At 41.8% G+C, this 15633-nt stretch overlaps 1 protein-coding gene across 7 annotated transcripts in view; it reads left to right on the top strand.

Annotated features, from left to right (window-relative positions):
- MAP4K4 (mitogen-activated protein kinase kinase kinase kinase 4) overlaps positions 1–15633 on the top strand; it is a 143166-nt gene that overhangs the window by 83267 nt on the left and 44266 nt on the right. For all 7 annotated transcript variants that reach the window (XM_065741135.1, XM_065741131.1, XM_065741134.1 and 4 more), the window contains exons 4-9: positions 4257–4382; positions 5163–5273; positions 8229–8319; positions 9820–9950; positions 12191–12245; positions 14656–14734. In XM_065741135.1, the coding sequence (XP_065597207.1) occupies positions 4257–4382; positions 5163–5273; positions 8229–8319; positions 9820–9950; positions 12191–12245; positions 14656–14734 (593 nt within the window). The remainder of the gene's footprint in view (positions 1–4256; positions 4383–5162; positions 5274–8228; positions 8320–9819; positions 9951–12190; positions 12246–14655; positions 14735–15633) is intronic.

The raw sequence follows: 15633 nt of genomic DNA, 5'->3' as shown, positions 1-15633 counted from the left end.
GTGGTTCATAGCCAGCTGAGCTCATTCTGAAGTCCTGGGTATGGTGCAACCAGAAACCATTCTCCAGGCAGTGCAGTCCCTGGATATGGGCAGGCAGAGCTTCGTGGTGGCATGGGAAAAAGCAAACCAAAGGAGACTTGGAGAATCCCTTTGCCTGAATATTTTGGTTTCCATTGCTGGGTAGTGTTATTAATTAAAACACTTGCTTATAGCTTAAAATCGTTGCATGGCGTTTGCAATGGGAGATTTTTTATTGTCTCACTTCTTAAATCAAAAAAGAAAGGTGCCAAAGGAATGAATTTGCATTCCACTGCAAACTGACGTAGGACAGTGTGTAAACTACTTGGAAGCACAGATGAACTTGGTTTTACTTTTGTCACAAAGCACTGTTTTGCTGTAACCTTGCTTGGCCATTGGTTTCTTCATTCATGTTACCTGTTGTCCTACACTAGGGTAAATTCAATTTTCTGTAATTCTCTTATGTTTCTCCTCCCCTACCTGTGTCATCCCTTGAGATACGAGCAAAGCCTGACAATCACCACAAGCTGCTCTTTTGAGGCAGCCACAGAGGCAACTCTTCCATCAAAGGGAGAGAGAACAGAAGACCACTACAAACATGCCCAGGGGTACTTCCTTGCTGTACCTTTAGACTGTTGTCTTCCTCTCAGCTCCTGAAATAGTCTCCTTGTGTTAGAGAGCATGGAAAGCAGTGTTACTGCTCATCATTCCCAGGTCTGTTTCTCAAAGGTGGATTCTTCTGGTTCAGACTGCTGGTGGGCTCGTAGCAGCTGCAGAGCAGGGACAGGTCAGGTCTGCATTCTTTCGTATCTTGAGGTGTCTGGACAAAATGTTTGGTTATGTGAGACAGTGGAACAGGTTGCCCATCATGGCTGTGGATGTCCCCTCCCTGGAAGCATTCAAGGCCAGGTTGGATGGGACTGTGAGCAAGCTGGTCTAGAGGGAGGTGTCCCTGCCTATAGCAGGGGGTTGGAACTAGATAATCTTTAAGGTCCCTTCCAACCAAAACCATTCTGTCATTCTGTGTTTCTTTCCATTCTGTCCTCGGTGTTGTGCCAGTGTGTATGTTGAATCGTGGAAAGGAAACAAGTGGAAAAAGAGAGGAAATCCACTCCAAGCCTGATTTAACCACGTGACTCCTCCAAAAGTACAGATTACTGCAAAAATTGCTGGTAATCAGACGTGCTGTCACAAACAGACAGCGAATGTAGAAGTACAGAACACTTGCAGCAACCCCAGCGCAGGCCCAGACAAAGAATGTTTCAATGGGAGTTTGTATCTGCAGATAATGGCTTAAAGTGGTAATTGATGCCAGCTGCACAAAATCACAAGGAAGGGCCCACCAGCTGCCTCTCGCCTCCAATGGAAAAAAAGCCACACTTCTGTACCCCTTCGTGAGAGTGCCGTCTCTCAGTCGGATTTAATTTTTCCCTTTGTGATCCTGGAAACTCAGCACACCCAGGAGGCGGCACCAGGGGGGTCAGCTTTGAAGGCCAGAGATGAGGGAGCTTCCTTCCCTCATGTCGGTCTCTGTGTCTGAGTCCTGGGATGGCCCCACGGGTGCTTTCCTTGTGGGGCGGCCTCAGGCTGCTCGCACGTGGCTGCAAGCAGGGCTGTGCGGAAGTGCTCTTATCCGGTGACAGTTTTGGGTGGGACTCATCTCACCCGAGCGAAGACATCTGCAAAGTCAGTGTCTGGATCTTTGCTAATGACCTCATCCTCCTTTTGTAGTTAGGGGGAGAAGTAAACAGCCGTACGGTTCATATTATTTGGCCTCTTCAGATGTCCACATTGGAATGAAGTCAGTTCTACCCTGAAAAAAAAAAGGTCCTGAATCTGGAATACAGCAATTTGGGTCTTTTTCTGTTTTATTTTTGTACCAATTCCTATCCTATAGCAGTACTGCAGCGTTCTCCATGCTGATTAGGCCTCACTGTCCCTCCTGTCTGTTGTTAGAAAGTCTTCAGGACTTGGTACTAGGGAGCTATTGATCCATGCTAAAGTAAGTGGAGTCCTCCAAAGGCAAGGGTTACTGAATCTGTTTATATCTGTAAGCTGGCAATCAGACTGAACTGAACCATAGGTGAGACATGTGCTGTGGACAAATGCTCAGTGACAGCTCATGTAGCAGTTTAACACCATTCCTGGTTTCAGCTAAGAGTTGCCACAGGCTGCTTGCTTGTGTGTTTTGTTTTTTTTTGTTTTGTTTTGTTTTGTTTTTTACAGAAATGGATCCTGTGTAGGCATCATCATTTTGGCTGCTGTCATTACCATAGATAAGCACAATACACCTTTAGGACATCCTGCCCGTTGTGTTGTAAAAGCCATTGTGTTTATGTGCTGAGGGTAGGAAATAATTTTCTTACAAAGAGTGAATACAAAATGGCAGATTAATCCAATTATACCTAGTAATCTACCAAGGATCAAGTCCCAAACTGTTATGTTTAACAGAGTCCCCAGTGCAGCTTTTTTTTTTTTGCCTAAATTCAAAGCTCAGCATTGTAGTTTCTATTTCTACTACTTTTTTTTTTTTTTTTTTTTTTTTTTTGCATATGGACTAAATAAAAAAATTCACACAACAGCAGTGACAGCAGAAACAGCTGAGGAAGCCCCAAGTTAGCTTTTGGCTCAACAAGCTATGCTGATAATAATGCTTTCTCCCAGGGTTGCTGTTTGCTGGGAACTTTGATTTACTGGATGATTCTACTGTTCTGTTCAGTGTTCCAGAAACGCGCAGTATTTTACTTATAGAAGCATCATGAGAAGATTTAAGAATAGTCTATGCCTTGTGCATTTTGGGAATTCTCTCACAGTAATTTATGAGTAAGCAGTGCAGTACTAGTGTGTTTCAAACCATTGTTTCCTTTACGGCACGCAGTGGTTTCCTTCACTGAAGCCATGTGTACCAGTATAAATAGTTAACGCGTAGTTAGTATTAACATCTGCGTATGTCGTGAATGGGATGTTTGATTGCTAGTGTGCTGCAAATTGCAAGGAAGTTTAAAGCTTAAAATGTAATCAGCTTTGACATACAGGATAATCAAAACACTCGCTGGTGTCTCAGCCAACCTGCTGCCCTAGGGAGCAGGGGTAGCAGCTTCTTCCTGGAGTCAGCTTAAGGCAGACAAATGCCCCCTGGGTAGATAAAGCTAGAAGGTTGTGGAGCAAATAGACGCCCCAACTAAACTGGGAAATCAGCTCTTTTTTAATCAGTTGCCTTGAGTTGGGCTAAGTGAGGACTCCCACTGCCAAGGTGTGCCTAAAGAAAGGCTGGGGAGTGTGTTGGTGGTGGTTGGTGGTGTCTGCTTCTTCTCCCCTGTCTACTGTCCTCATGCATGTACATCATCGCCATTGTGTTGTCCCAGAAGCACACATGGATCCTTCCCGTTCCTTCCTGTTATTTAAGACACATACTGTTGTTGTTCTCAAGAAGTGGTTGTATAGCATTGCCTCTTTAAGACAGCTGCGTGGTTTGATTCTGATGCTGATCTCATGTATGATGGGGACAGCCCCCTCACCTGAACTGCTCTCTGCTTGGCACTGCTCTGACAAGGCCGAGCAGGGGGAAGTCCTTCCTCTGCCTTTGTATTGCAGCATCCTGTTTACGGGTTGGGCTCCCAGGCCTCTTTTCCTGATGCACTTGCTTTTCCTCTGTCAATCCGGATGGAGGAGGAGGGAACCTGTGTGTGAGGCGAGCGCCTTGTTTGTGCAGGGAGGGGAATTCCTGCTGCACTGAGCCCGTCTGGTGCATTTAAACAGAATAGGTTGAAATCTTCACAGTAAACAAAACAGAACAAAACAAAGAGAGAAAGAAATAATACTCCTTGTAAATAAACAGATTTTTCTGTTTATTTTTCAGTTCTCTGGGTTATACAGAATAAAAGTCTGTTACATGCATATTTGTTTAAGGTACTATAGTTATCAGGTTTTTAAACAGATCATAGAATCATAATATCACTCAAGTTGGAAAAGACTTTAAAGATTATCAAGTCCAACCATCCGGTCCTGCTCTGTCACTCATTGAAATCCAGTGCATCCTTCATTTACTTTTTGTGCTACTGTGAACTTGGAGAAGTTCGAGTCTGTTTGAGACTATCTCAATAAAGAGGATTTTGTTGGTGTGAACCTGGGTTGTGTTAGTAAAGAGTATGACACTGATATAAATTCAAAATTAAAAAAAAAGCGTAGTTTATGCACATGGTATATTAAACATACTTTTTTTTTTTGTTCCTCCAAAGGACGAAGAAGAAGAAATCAAACTGGAGATTAATATGCTAAAGAAATATTCTCATCATAGAAACATTGCAACTTATTATGGTGCTTTCATTAAGAAAAGTCCTCCAGGACATGACGACCAACTGTGGGTAAGCAGATGTTTCTAAAGTGTGTTCATAAGCCTTTCCCTTTTGGAAATCATTTGAGGATTATAGAAATGTCATTATAGAAAGACTGCGTAATAGAATTCAGTGCTTGCTTGAACAGATAGAGAATTGAGTAATGTGGGCTAATGTGATGGCTGAACTAAGATTTGCTATTAGCAGTGGATTTGCTCTTTAAGTAATTTTTTCTCCATTTCAAAGATGGATAGTAACATGCTTCATGGGAACAAGGCAGATGAGCTGAGTAGTAGCGTGGCTGTAAAAGTAAAGCTGCACTTGAAAATTCTACCCATTTTTCATCCCATCTCAGCTATTCCCTCTAGAGGACTGAAGTTTGGGTTTGAAACGGCAGCATACAGACACAAGTACATGCTCTTGTCTCCCTTAAATAAGTAGGAATTATAGATTAAGATGTGTTGCAATGGTGTGGTCAGCTTGATTCCTTCAGCGTTGGATGTGCTCTTACTTCTGTTACTGCTAATGCATTTTGCGCAGCTGAGCATATCCAGATTCTCAGTATTAAATTACAGTGATTAAATCAGTCCTTGAAAATGTGGTAACTAATGTGAGACATATTCCATGTTTGTCTGACACACATTGGAGACATTTGTTTTGGATCTGCTTTCAAGGCAGAGAGGTAAAGTAAATGATATTCTGTGCTTGGTGAGGGTTTCCCAAATCAGTGCTCCAGCGTGATTATTTTACTTTGCTAGACAGCTGGAAACTGTGTTTAATGTTGGTTGCATGCTGGTATTTCTTTTGCAGCTTGTTATGGAGTTTTGTGGAGCAGGCTCTATCACAGACCTTGTGAAGAACACGAAAGGGAATACTCTGAAAGAAGACTGGATAGCATACATCTCCAGAGAGATTCTCAGGGTAAGGAAAATAGCTCACTGCACTCAGAGACACAGAAGCAGTCTTGAAGATGAAGGTTGTGGTTCTGCAAGAAGTCGTTCCTATCAGTCCCATTAGCCAAGTCATTGTCTGAAGAGCATGTAGGAGTGGATGGATGTCTGCTGTGCATCGTTTAACTTCTGTCTCCTACACTGGCAGTGAGGACAAGACCACAGATGCTCACGTACTGTGCGAGTTGTGCTATACTGTAAGAGCAGCACTGCATGAGAAGGCAGCATAAGAACCAGAGTCCTTATCTACTGTAGAAGCTGAGAAACAGTGCCCATGTGCCTGTAAGATGCTTTTTTTAGAAGGTTTTTTTTTTCAGAAGGCCTGCTTATCACAAGAGGGTGCAGAATGGGCTTTTTCAAATGTGCTTACAGCCCTCTTTCTCTGCTCCTAATCAAGCTTGTGGAGGAAGGGAGGTGTTGGCTCAGGCCAGCCGTCGGGACTTCTGTGCTGCGATGTGCTCGCATATTGCTTATTGCTGCAGTCTATGTAGAGCGAGCAGATACGTCACATTCAGTTGTGCGCTGTGGAGTGCTAGCATACGGCACTGCAAAAGTTCCTCAGAAAGAGGGATGCCACTTACCAGTCTTTGTAAAACTGAAGCTTTAGCTAATTACGCCTCATATTTAATTTCCAGTTGGTACAGTCGAAGTGCTTTTTGAATTGGCATGTTTGCTGTGCTAAGTAAATCTGGCATGATTTTCCTCATGCTTCTTTGTATAACAAATTGCCTCCTACCCGTTCCATTACGCAGTGTGTCTGTTCAATTGCCTCATCAAGACTGAAGTTCCGAGGGCTTTATGTTAAAAGAAACCACCAGTAGCTCTCACATAAGTCAATGCTGCTGTTGTCTGTGTTGCACATTGGCTCTGTCTTGGTGATTTTTTAAAATGATGAAGACGAATGATTGTGGTCTCTTGCTCAAGCTCCATCTGCCAGGAAAGAGTTTGGCTGTTGAAGTTTGGGCTGGCACGTTTTAAGTTGTTGTTTACTAGGAGGAATAAAAGTTACTGTCATGAATACCTACTGATGGTTGTATTTCCAGCCAAGTGGATAGCATGCTTTAGTATGGAGAAAGCTAACTGCTGTAGTACAGAGTACCAATCTTATGCTCGACTTGAGTACAAATGTGCAGCCCTGGAGGTATTGCATGCTACGTTGCCTTCATCGTAAATTCCTCTTAAGGTGGTAGGGTCGTGCTCACTGGGAAGGTGAAAAAAGGTTTTACTTCAGAAAAGTGTCACAGCTGCTTTCTCGTTCTTGTGAGACATTTGTGATAGGAGCCTTAATTGTTTACTAGAAGGAACTGGAATATCTGGAAAAAAGGAATGCAAAATTCACATTACAAACAGGCATTGCAAAACCTGATTTGACATTGGATTTGTCAGTGATGAAAGAGAGAGACTGTATAACAAGAAGTTAAACGAGCTAAAGTGCCAAAGATTTGTACAGGTTGATGCAGGCGAGAGCCTCCTGAATGCATCTCTATGTGGTCAGAGGGGCCTCAGAGAACTTAACCTAGGGACCGAAGGAGGGTCAAGCTGCTGCCCCTCATCCTAACTCCTCAAGAGCTTGAATGTGTTTTTCCAGTAAGATCAGATTGTACTCCAGAGAGAGCATATGATTCATATGATTATCTCCCTGGCTGAGGCAGTGTAGCATGAGGCTTTGAAAAGTATCCTGTGTGAAGCTGTGGAAAAGCCTTCATTCTTGCAAAAAAAATAAGGCCACACTTAGTGTTAACAGCCAGTGTGTGGTACTAAGGACATTAACTGTTCATTTTGTTAGCTTGTGACATATGCAGGGAGGAGCCGTGGATTACATGTTTTTTTGTTCTGCTCATTAAGTGTTTCAAAAAAAGAAAATAGTCCTATGGTTGTGTAGGCAAACTGATAAATGATCGTTTAATGAAGAACACGTGTTAGAAAATATTTCTGTACAGCAAGCACTACTCTCTTAACCTTTTGCAGCTGTAAAGGTTCTATTGCTTTATTTTTCATAAAACATTAGAAGCCTGTGAGGGCAGCACAAACAGGCAAGATGATCCCACCGGAGACTGCAGTTTTCCAAGCAGAGTGCTAAGGACAAACCAAAATACGGGCAGTTGCTAAGAGGGTTGCCTATTGTTCTACCGATTACATTAGGTACTAGAATGCAACATATGTCTTCTCCGACCCTCCCTCCACATGGCTAATGCTTTGGGGCATGCATCCAGGTGCTGTCTCAACAAAAAGCACCGTATGCCAGGAGGTTTTGTTTCCTTTGGAAAGTACAGTGCTTGCTGTTCTCTTTTTTTTTTTTGTTTCCCCTCCTTTCTTTTTTTTTTTTTTTCCTGAGGAGCAATTATCTGCCTTCATATTTATGGAAGATAAGTTAGATAAGAGAACTCCATCTTTGCAGAAGCATTTTTTTTGCCATCAGTATTCCATCACCCTCCAGTATAAATGCTAGCACATCACCATTCTGCCTCCTTCTCGTAGGGTATACCTGCATCATGCTGCTTCCTCCTTTGTCCTTTCTGCCCCGTTCCTGAACTAAATTTCTCTTCCTATAAGTGTGATCTGGTGCATGTCAGATGTCACCAACTATACTGACACTGCTGTTGTTCACAGCGTAATTGTACTGAGACTTTCTGGTTGCTGAGCTTCCTCCAAGTGACAGCTGAGAAGTGTTTGCACAGTGCAGATGCTGAGCTGTGTGTATGCACAGCATGGATACAACCTGGGGCCTTATTCCCTGCTCAATTATCGAAGCTGAGCGGGTGGTGTGCTGCTACAAGGCTCCTGTGGATTGCATCACATGTGTCTGCTGAGCACAAACCCATGCACTGAGGCACTGGCTACAGGGCTTCAAGGCATGGATTGCCTGCTACTGGACAAAGAGCCTAACTCTAAATGTTGTCTACTTCCTCTCTTTTCCCTACTGCAGGGGCTGGCGCATCTTCATGCCCACCACGTGATTCACAGGGATATCAAAGGGCAAAATGTTTTGTTAACAGAGAATGCAGAAGTGAAACTCGGTAAGTAGGCAAGCACAACTGCTTCCTGATTCATCTAGCTTTTGTTGTTTTTCCTGATGTTCCCAAATTAATTTCATTCTTCAAGAGCTCTGCAGCGTGTTCTTTGGCATGTACGCTCTGCCACTGCTTTCACATGGATTGAGGCTCTGGACAAATTTCCTCCTGCAAGTTGTTGCATTTCATTCAGGGTAATTTGACTTCTTATCAAAATTAGTGAGTGGATGGTTTTGTGTCTACATCAAGTCATGTGTGACACAAGTTGATTCTAACCCTTCATCCTGGACTTGGGAGGTGATGGGAGTTGTTCCAGTATTTGGCTTTTATTAAAACTGGCACCTGCTGTTCAGATTCTGAGCACAGGAATGCGATCTGGATGGTACTGTTGAGGGAGGGCATTCCTGACAAAAACCATGCTTGTTCCATGACTTTTCTCTCCTTTGCAAATGGACATTCTCCTTTTCCTCCAACCTGTCTCTTCCAGTTCCCGCACACTTTAACCTTCTGTGTTTGCATCACACTACATTCACCACCTTTTTTCAGTTAAATATAGAGCCATGCTGAAGGCCTCCCACCCAGCCCACATCCCTTCTGTTTTGCATTACACCTTCCTGCAGCACAAGGCATAGAAAGATGTCCTGGCTGCTGGAGGAGGAAGTTCTCTGGAGAGCTTTCCTTCTTTTGGTCCAAAGTGGAGCACAGTAGCTCCTGAATTGTTGGTCCCACAGAGCTTGTCTCTACCAGTTTTTCTGTGTCACTCAAATGATGGATTTTGTGAAGTTGACACAGCCTTCCTAGGCAGACAAAGTTACTGATATGGAAAGGTGTGTATCATTGTTGTGAATGTGATCACATCAGTGGAATTGGCAGTGAGGAGAAGTAAAGGAAGGAAAAATCTCTTGTAATGAAATAAATGTCTTTGTTGCAACCTGTGTGCAGATGTGCTCAAAGTTATCACCTCCTGAATAATCTTCATCTTTCCTTCCTATGATACATCTGCTCTATGCATTATAGAGCAGACAGCAGTTAACTGAGCAACAAATTATTTTTGCTGTCCAGCTTCAGAGCAAAAAAGGTAGACAGCCAAAAAGGAGTCTTGTTCACACGTGGTTTTCCCATAGCATGAAAGGTACCGTTGGGAAGCAGGGTCCGCCTGCGTAGACAGTCTTGTGCTTGGCTTCACCAGTTAGGAAGGGAATAGTCCTTCCTCAGCCTCCTGGATGTTTTTTTTTAAGCCATGCATTCCCTTCTGGGGAGGTGATGCTTCACAGATTGGAGAAAGGTGAAGAGACCCCGCTGTGTCTATTCATGAGCTTGTGGCCTGAGTGCATTGCAAGTGAAACACAAGGAGTCGACTGCCTCTGTATGAATCATCATGTTTCTCTTCAGCATGGTCCTCCCAAGTGGAATATTCACCTGGTTTTATTTCCAAATCACCATACAGAAGTAATCACTGCATTATTTTTCCCCTCTGATTTTATTTTAATCTTTTCCCACCCACAGTGGATTTTGGTGTGAGCGCTCAGCTGGACAGGACAGTTGGCAGGAGAAACACTTTCATTGGAACTCCATACTGGATGGCTCCAGAAGTTATTGCCTGTGATGAAAATCCAGATGCTACGTATGATTACAGAGTAAGAGAGTCATGTTAACAGAAAAATAATACAGAAATGAACACACAGCAGCTTATCACTGTACTGTGAGCATCCATGAATGCCAGCAGTTTTTGTGACTTACGCTTTGCAGGAGTAATTTTGTTTTGTGTAGGTACATTCTTGCTACGGGGGCATGAGGTCATTGCTGTGACTTGTATTGTCTTAGCTTCATGTCACAAGGTGTAGACTTCAAAGTGCTGTAGGTACTCAGGAAAGCCAAATTAAAAAAAAAAAAAAGAGTGTAACTGTAGGTGCTTGTGTTCTCAATTTGTATAATGCTTTTACTATAAATTGTGTTTGAATATGCCCCAGTTAATGTAATAATCCAGAACAGTGCATTTTCGGTGTTGCCTTAAATAGATTCACTGTCTGGAGAGCTAGTGAAGGGCAGGAGGAGGTATTTACACTGTGTCTGTTCCTGATTTCTAGACACATGTACATCTTGATAGAAGATTTAATTACTGCAGAACCATTAATTGGCCTGATGATATTTGCATTACCCTTAAGATTATTATATATGTGTATTCAGAGTTAAATTTCTTTAGTCAAAGCATCCTGTAATCTTAAATGTGTTTTCTCAGCTTGCTTTAATGAAAGCAGAAAGAAAGAAAAAATGAGAAAATAAGGTCTTAGATTCATTCTACTATTCAAGCTTTTAATGAAAAAAGGCATCAAAGAGATCGAAAAAGCAATGATTGGGGTGTTATATTGAATTTTGGGGCTGAATATCAATTTGCTGAGACTGATAGTGATGTTAGATATTGGTATATATGAATTTAATAAAAAATAAAACACGGGAGGTTTGATTTGGTGTTTTTATGTCTTTTGATTATCAGATCATGTTGATCCTATTTCTCTTGATTTAATCACTTCTTATGTCCAGCAACTCATTGAAATAAAGTCAGTGCTTTAGATCTTTATAGATGGAATAATTAGGAAGGTAACTATTATATGATTTAGCAAAGAACTCTCTGCTGTAGTCATTAGTGTAGCAACAGTGAGAAAAGGGATTCCTTTCACACTCGTATGTCATTCTTGATGGACCCTGTAGGGGTGTTAAAGCAGTAGTTTTTTCTAGTTATTTATTCTTTTCTTCCCTTAAAAAATTCATGGCTGAAGCTTCCATAAGACCATGAGGCTGTGCAGTTTAGCTTAAATTGAAGGATTGCACCAAAACGATTGCCCTGCTGGGCTTGCAGGTGCAATTGCTTGACCATTAGAAATTCTTCCCTGCTTGTAGTACAGAAGAGCTTGTTTGCTCATCAGTTTTCACTAATTTGTTAAAAATCAGTATTGCTGCCAGAAATGAATGCAGCTTTTCATAAGAACACATCTTTCATAAGAGTGGCTGTACTCCATTCAGCAACCTCCTCCACTGTTTTTCCCCATAAGGAATCACTTGATTTCATTCCAGTCTTTTCCAGCTACATTTGGGCCTCCTAGGTCTCATTCAGGTGCAAGTGCAGTTAGCTCCCAGCCAGGAATGCTCTCTGGAGGTGACATCTTGAAAGACTCACACTGAAGGATTCTTCTTTCTTGATGTTTCAAGCAAAACTGATGTGAAAGGGAAGGAGCATTTGCTTTGGCTGCAAGTATTGAGGCAAACAGAGGTTTCTTACCTTTTTAGCAGTAATGACTATTCCTCTGTATAGTATTATATGCTTATATTATTATCCAGATTCCACTAACTAGAAAAAAGCCAAGGAAGGGCTATATTCCACTAATCTTTACTTGTTTATTTGCTGATTTAGACAATGAAAAAGACTTGCTAGGTTTTTGGGTGTTGCTCCACGGCCTATTTAGTGCTTCATTTCCTTTGCCTTGTGCCTGGAGAAATATCAAGAGTGTTTTCCGTGAGTTCATTACAGGGGAGCGTTTGGTCCTTTGTAAACAAGGAAGTATTGAAAAATATTGTTGTTCTGTAGACTTAGACTTAGGGCAAATGTACTTTTGTTCGTCCAAATGCAAATATATTTATGTGTTATTAGAAAGGATCGTTTGCATGCTCTGAATGTATATGCAGATGAATTTGTGTATAATTGTGTATGATCTGTCAAGGAACATTTTGTGATACTGTTAAAGAAAAAAGTAGCTTATTATTTAAACAACCTTGTTATTTCCTTAAAGCCTCACCTACAGGGCCTCTGCAAATAGCATTCTTACTGTCTGAATGGATAAATCCACCTCCTAACATATGGTGTCTGTCTCTCTTTATGCAGAGTGACCTCTGGTCCTGCGGCATTACAGCCATAGAAATGGCAGAAGGAGCTCCCCGTAAGTGATATGTGTGCTTTTCCAGTGGGTTGAATAAGGCTGAAACTTATACTTAAGAGACACTTGTTGTAATCTAAACCTAGTTTTGAGGTTTCTGAAAGTGTCCTCGTGCTATTTCTATTCTCTTTGGTTTTGCCTGCCCTACAAATATAAAATCCCCTAAATAGCAACACTGCTGGTGTAGTGCTTAAGCACTACAGCTCAGACTGCAGTAATTTAATTTCTATAGCAGGAATATTTGGAAGCTAATCAAGCATCAGGCTTCCTTCCTATGGGTAATATACTGTATTTTGGAAGTGTGTCCCAGTTTGTGTATGTTCTGGCCTGGGATGCTGTACTTCAGCTAGGGAGAGCTGCAGTGGAGCCTTGAGAAATTCGACCATAATGAAAAGAGCACCTGTAGCATCTTTTCTGTGTTGCTTTTCTACCAGGCTGGGTAAGGCTAACATTGCTTCTCCTTTTGTTTCAACTCGTCAGTGGGCGGTGTTGATCTTCTTCAGGAGTGACATGACTTAAGCTGTAAATCCATCTTCAGCACATAATGTTGAACTTTATTTATACTTACTGCTTGGGAGCACTTATGAGTTGGTGCTGATATTTTTGAGAGAGCAACCTGGAAACCAAAATGCACAACTTTTTACAGCTTATTTTCCCTTTACATGTATAATCCTTGTGAACATCAAGGCAAAAAGCAAGTGCTCAGAAGGATTTGTAAAGAAAAGAAATAAAGCATGAGGTTCTTGGTTTTTTGTTTTTTTTTTTCCTTGACTGTTGGTTTTGTGGTAATTTTTTTAAAAAATCCTTAGAATGCAGGAAATATTCTTACCCCCCACTCCCAGCTTTGGCTCTGGCTTTAAAAAATAGCAGCCAAAAGTACTTCAGAGTAAACTACAATATTAAGTTTCTTTTTTAAGCATAAACAAATGCCACCACTGCACAAGAGCCCAACCTGAAACTTCTCTTCTTGAAATGATTGTGTTGAAATGAAGTACTGACATTTTCCTATCAGAAAAAAACCCAACAAAAAACAGTCATTTCATTTGCAGCCTCTGCCAGATTGCTGCTGCTGTTAATGTAAAATTCATAAAATGAAGCGTGACATTCTTGCTTGGATTCATGTTGTAGGAGGTCTGATGGCTTGGGGTTTTTTTCATTTCTAAAGGTTTGCACGAATGCCCATATGAGAGCTGCTCCCAGGACACCTCAGCCAGCTCTGTGCTAACAGCATTTGAGCTACCACTTGACCTCCTTTTTGCGTTACCGTTTTGTTCAGAGCATTGAGTTGCCTAGGAGGCTCTCAATTAAAAGCTGTTTCAGTGGGTTTTGTAAGCCTGGAATTGGACAGGAATATTTTTTCATCACCACACTGAAGCAGAGCTTGGCCCCTCTTCATGTGAAATGAGAAGAGGGGCATTTGGAAAGTAAGCAAAAATCCTGTATTAATGCTAAATAGCTCTTGCCTTGGATGTCCACTGGTCCTTGGGGTCTGCCTCCTCCTTGAGAGGCAACTGAAAAGTCAGTCCTTAAACTTGGTGATCTAGTAGAATCCATGGGCATCCAAGAGCATTCTCCACCAGCATTGTGGCCTCATCTCAGAAACCTGGATTCCTGTCACGTTCAGTCCTGAATTTCTTGTGCATGGAAGACATTACCTCTTCCTGCAGAGACCATTGGTGCTGAAATTGGTAGTGCAAATGGTCAAGCATGGGAAGATGATCAAAATGGAGGATTTGCTTTCAGTTGCCTTTCTTGGGCAACCTCCTTCCCTGCTCTGTCAGCTCTGCCATACTTGTGATCGAGAGCAGCAGGAAAGATTGTGTGGCAGAAATGCCAGACTCCAATTCCATGCACTCTTGAATTAAGGGAATTCAGGTTAGCATTGCAGTTCTGTGGGGAATCTTTTTTTTAATTTATTTTTTCCATATTGACACTTCCATGTTTCAAAATCTGCAGGCCTGGGTATATAGACAAACGTCAAGTCTGGAGAGTGAAAAAGAGGCATCCTGCTTTAGTTGTTTATGTAATGGGAGGGGAGGGCAAATGAAGAATTATATGTAACTGTCTTTCTTCCTTTCTGCCATCATCTCCCAGTATTCTCTTGAGCAAAACTTAAGTTAGATAACTTGGAAATGGAGGAGGGGCTGTGCACAGATGTTCCTGTTGTGGCTGATTATGAAGGTTAATCTGTGCCTTGATTTCTGGGGCTGCTCATAGCACATTGAGCTGCAGAATTGATGTCATTGTGGTCTAATTCCATCTAGCTATCTATAGCTATGGGATGCTGTCTACAATTCCTGCATGCGTGGTGGGGACTGTGGGATTGTCAGTGGGAGCTGAAGCCATGGTATTGACAGAGAGCAACTAAGCAAATGCCTACATATCGAGTTATGTTTTGTTTTCTGTCCTCCAGCACTTTGTGACATGCATCCCATGAGGGCACTCTTTCTGATACCCAGAAACCCTCCCCCACGGTTAAAATCCAAGAAGTGGTACGTATACATTGCCTCTTGCTTGTAACTTCTGCTGTAGCATGGTATTTTGTCTTAGTGGTTACTGTTCTGTTACCACTTCCACAGAACTGTAGGGCAGTTTGTTACCTAAAATCACTCTGTTGTTGCCTTCTATGCCATAGAATCAAAGCATAAAATCAAAGCGTGCATTGTTTGTTAAGTTCTGTTTGTCCCAGAGATATGGTATCAAATCCTGTGAATATAAAAATGAAGCCTGCTTTATCTCAACAGAACAGCATCAGTATTAAGGTGACAAATAGAACGGTATTTTAAAAAATAAACTCCTGTAGCACTCTTAATCAGCAGCATGTTTTCTCAGATGTATCATAACACAGAAGCAGAGCAGCACTATAGTGTACTAGTTGCTAAGTTGAAAGGAGCTATTAAAAGTAATGAAGGCTTTTACTGTAATTATTGTAAACGATTGAAATGGAGTGTGCACTTCTTGCCAGCTGAGAAGAATCCGTTAGTATCGGAGGATTTCCTTACAATTACTGGTTATGACTGGCATGTATGAAATGAAAATACTCCCTGGAAAGAGGTTTTGGATAGGTTGAATGTGATCACAGGATGCTGTGATCCTGTCAAAATAGTGATTTGCCTGCCTATTCAAAATTAACATAATATGAGCGTGGTTTGCTTGCTGGACTTGGTTTTTGCCTGAGTTGACTTATTTATGCACTTACTCTGTCAGGGTATATCTCTCCCTCTTTCATATCTGCTTTCTGCATGTGTTGAAGTATTTGTACAAACATTCCATGAACCTTTTTATACATTTTTATTCAGAATCATATTCTTGGTGTGAGTGATAATAAAAAGTGAAGGTATTGAATTCAGCCTCCTACACGGCAGTAGGAAAGTGAAGTAGTGGATGGAAA

This window comes from Cyrtonyx montezumae, unplaced genomic scaffold (genome assembly GCF_038088225.1).
Source record: "Cyrtonyx montezumae isolate F1298 unplaced genomic scaffold, pur_monq_1.0 scaffold_3, whole genome shotgun sequence".
In the NCBI taxonomy this organism is placed as follows: Eukaryota; Metazoa; Chordata; class Aves; order Galliformes; family Odontophoridae; genus Cyrtonyx; species Cyrtonyx montezumae.
Note: the sequence above shows the minus strand (reverse complement) of the source record. Positions and strands in the feature narration are given on the sequence as shown.